The sequence below is a fragment of the Osmerus mordax genome, chromosome 4 (genome assembly GCF_038355195.1).
Source record: "Osmerus mordax isolate fOsmMor3 chromosome 4, fOsmMor3.pri, whole genome shotgun sequence".
Classification (NCBI taxonomy): domain Eukaryota; kingdom Metazoa; phylum Chordata; class Actinopteri; order Osmeriformes; family Osmeridae; genus Osmerus; species Osmerus mordax.
Genome location: NC_090053.1, coordinates 7,842,389 through 7,846,040, shown reverse-complemented (window position 1 = coordinate 7,846,040; position 3,652 = coordinate 7,842,389). Strand labels below are relative to the sequence as shown.

Genomic DNA, 3,652 nt, shown 5'->3' with positions numbered 1-3,652 from the left:
CATACTGTATGTGACAGAACCATGCAGATAAAGCAGTTCGTGGAACTGGTAAAGGGCCTGTCTAAAAATGATTCATATTTTATTGAAGGTAAATACTCAGAATGTGTTGTATGACATCAATTTGAGACCAAATGCATTATAAAGCATTCTATCAGTTTGCATTGGCTCATAATACAGTATATTTAGATTCTCATTTCCTGCCTGCATAGTCTCCAGAGGATTGGTGGTAAGCTCACAGTTCACAGTACAGCTGTGTCCAATGTGTTTGAGTGGCAGATTTAATGAAATATTGTGTTATTTTTAAAATGTCATCACTGACAGTCCCGGTGTTCACCCTCAGATAAACACCAAGCTTTTAATCCATCTAAATTAACAGATGGTCACAAAAGATTCCATCAATTAATTTATGTCAGGAGCAAATCTCTGACAAAATCTGAAGCGCTTAGTCTGTGGGTTAAAAATGGGTTGCTATCACATACAGTACTAGACAAAATCGAGGGCAAAACCAGAAATGAATATTTTCACTTGATGGATGTTTACTGTAGCATGTCCTTCACATATAGTTTGAAAGCATATTAGTAAACCGCCATAAGAAAAAACGAAAGGTATGATTAATTAAGTGCTGAAAAAATAATTGCAGAATACAGTTTTTTCTTGATTAAACCACAATAGATTTTTTTCTTAAATAAATAACTTCTGTTTTGTAAAGACACTTTTTGAAACAGTAGACATACCCTAGTTCCCAAAGTCATTGAATAAACACCACCAACCACTGATTAGCCGTACACAGTTCTTAACAATTGTCCTCACAAACCAACAGACAATAAAGTCCATAAGGTGTGTAATTTCTTCCGTTTGATATTGTCTCATTATGAAAAGGAGTGTTATATCTGGGTCTCTTGTACATTGTCTTTAGAGCTGGCCCGGATTAACAAGGGTTCGTGCGCCGAGCTGTGTATGGAGTTGATGGTGGAGGCATGGTTGTAAGCAGTCTTATAGGTGTTGTAGTGGTTGAGGTGCTCATGCTCCAGTGGGGGCAGCGTTAGGTGGCTCTCCATGGCTGGACCCCCCGTCACGCAGTCCTCGTCCACGTTGATGATCTCAATGGTGCGGGTGGGCGCGTGGTGGTTCTGCTGGTGGTGCTGCTTGCGCATCTTGTAGAATATGATCAGCATGACCGCCGCCATGAGGGTGATGGCCACGAAGCATCCGATGATTATCTTGGTGGTCTTCATCACCTCATCCAGGCCGTTGAGGGAGCCCTCCCCCCCCAGCTCCGTCACCGGAATGGTGTAGGTCTTCTCCGTGGCCCTGGTGGAGAGTGGCGTCCGCACGGTGGTGGTCGTGGTGGAGGTGGACGACACCGACTCCCAGCCGGCAGATGCGGTGGGACCCACCTTCAGCTGCACAGTGGGTTGGCCCTCGTTATGCGGTGGCTCTATGGTCTCCACTGTGACCGTGGTGAAGTAGCTGAAGCTGCTGTCTGTGGACGACACGTTAAGCGTGGCCGACGCCGTGGTGTTGCCCGCCGAGTTGCTCACCATGCAGGTGTAAGTGCCCGTGTCCTGCATGGTGACGTTGGTGAAGTTGAGAGTGCCGTCGTTCAGGACGGAGATGCGGATCTTGTAGGCTCCGTGGGTCATGATGGAGCCGTTGGGTGTGATCCAGCTGACCGAGGTCAGAGAGCTGGCCCTGCATTTCAGTTCCGCCGCGCTCCCCTCCGTCACGTTCAGGTCCGCTGGAGGCTCCACGATCACGGGCGCATAGCAATGAAAATAGTTTTGGTCGAGCTCTCCGATATAGCGCCCCTTGTGGCTGGAGGGTGAACTGCAGCGGGCACAGCAGCTGGTGTTGGCCGGCACCATCTCCTTGAGCCACCAGCTGAGCCAAAGAATGTCACAGTTACAGTTCCAGGGGTTGTGGTGTAAGTGCACCCTCTCGAGGTGATGCAGGGGGGTGAAGAGGTCATGGGGAAGCAAGGTGAGGTTATTGTGGGCGAGGTTGAGCTCTACCAGGGACTGCAAGTCATCAAAGGAATTCCTCTCTATGGTCTGGATCTGAGCATGCATCATCCACAGCTTCTGAAGGTGGATGAGACCTTTGAAGGAGCCAGGCCGGATGACGGACAGCTGGTTCCCTGACATCTCCAGCTCATCCAGCTTCACCAGGGGAATGAGGTTGGGGATCTCCTTCAGGTTGCACATGCCCAGGTTCAGGTAGCGCAGATTGCTAAGCCCCTCAAAGGCCCCCTCTGATATATATGTGAGGCGCTTGAGCTCCCCCAGGTCCAGCCTCCGTAACGAGGGCACCCTGTTAAACGCATAAGAGGGGATGCTCTCTATGGGGTTATTCCTCAGCCACAGCTCCTTCAGTTTGGAGAGGTACTCGAAGGCCCCGTTGGGGATGGTGGTGAGGCGGTTGTCAAACAGTTCCAGGGTGTTGAGGCTGGCCAGCCCGTTGAAGGCCCCTAACTCAATGGTACGGATATGGTTCTTGCTAAGCTGCAGAATCTCGAGGTGCCGCAGGTGTTTGAAGCTGTCCACCTTGATGACTTGGATAAGGTTCTCTTGCAGGTTCAGGTAGCGCGTGTTGGTGGAGATGCCATCTGGGACATCTCGCAAGCTGCGGCGGGTGCAGATGACCTTGCTGAACTGGTTGCTGCAAGAGCAGACTGAGGGGCAGGTCTGAGCACGGACCAGGCCTGCCACCACCAGTAGCTGGAGGGCCAGGAGAAGCACAAATAAAGGGTCGGACAGGGCCCGGTTCCACCTAGGACCTCTCATCATCTGCAGCTGCCGAGAGGAGGTCATCTTGTTCAACATTCATAATTCATTGGCTGGTCGTCCACTCCTCGGATGTAGTGGGATTGGGCCAGGCTGGAAGGAGAAGAGAAACAAAAAAAAAGAGACAGAGAAGAGGTTAGGGGAGGAGGGCTGTGAAATGTTATTGAGAGGTTACCTTAAAAATATCTTAATGCTGACATCCTAATGCAAGAACACAATCCCAATCTCACCCACTGGTATCAACCAGCAGTAACCTTGGGAGTGTGTTTTATATCTGTTTCAGTTTCTGGGTGCAGTCTTCCCCCTGCATTCTCAATCTCAATACCATAAAACAAGCTCACAACTGTGCCTCTAAACTTCTCCCCCGTATCCCTACAGCAGGAGGGGGAAGCGTTGTGTGATTTATATTGGAAACCAGGGGAACATAAAGAACAAGGAAGACTTGGCAGAAGGGACAGGATAAAGCATCTGTGTGGATCCTCTGTTACAGTACATGCCATATGGGACTGCATGTTTTCAGTTGTACCTGTCTTGTTTGTGCTTTCATGTGTCTGTGTTGTGTGCTTGCATGCTAGAAGTGTACTTTAACTCTGTTTTCATCCATGCACTATATTTGAATGTAATTATTTCTGAAATAGTAACCACCCAGTCTGCAGTACCACCAACCTATAATTAGTTTCACAGCACCTTCCAATAGTTCTATACATTGATATTGCTCTACGATACATCTATTACTTCTATGTCTATTTGACTGACACCATGTTCACGAAAGGTTCTGTGATCCTGCAGGGTTTAAACATGACAAGTGACTCCAGTTGAGCTGCCTCTTGTACGTAGTTACTTCTGGCAGTAAGTGCTCTTCTGGGTTT

General features: G+C 48.7%; 1 protein-coding gene across 1 annotated transcript; it reads right to left on the bottom strand.

The window, feature by feature from the left end:
• Positions 1 to 884: 884 nt before the first annotated feature.
• On the bottom strand, positions 885 to 2,822 carry lrrc4ca (leucine rich repeat containing 4C, genome duplicate a). The gene has a single exon (XM_067235254.1). It carries the CDS (start codon positions 2,820 to 2,822, stop codon positions 885 to 887), a length of 1,938 nt encoding a protein of 645 aa, XP_067091355.1.
• Between the last annotated feature and the right edge of the window lie 830 nt (positions 2,823 to 3,652).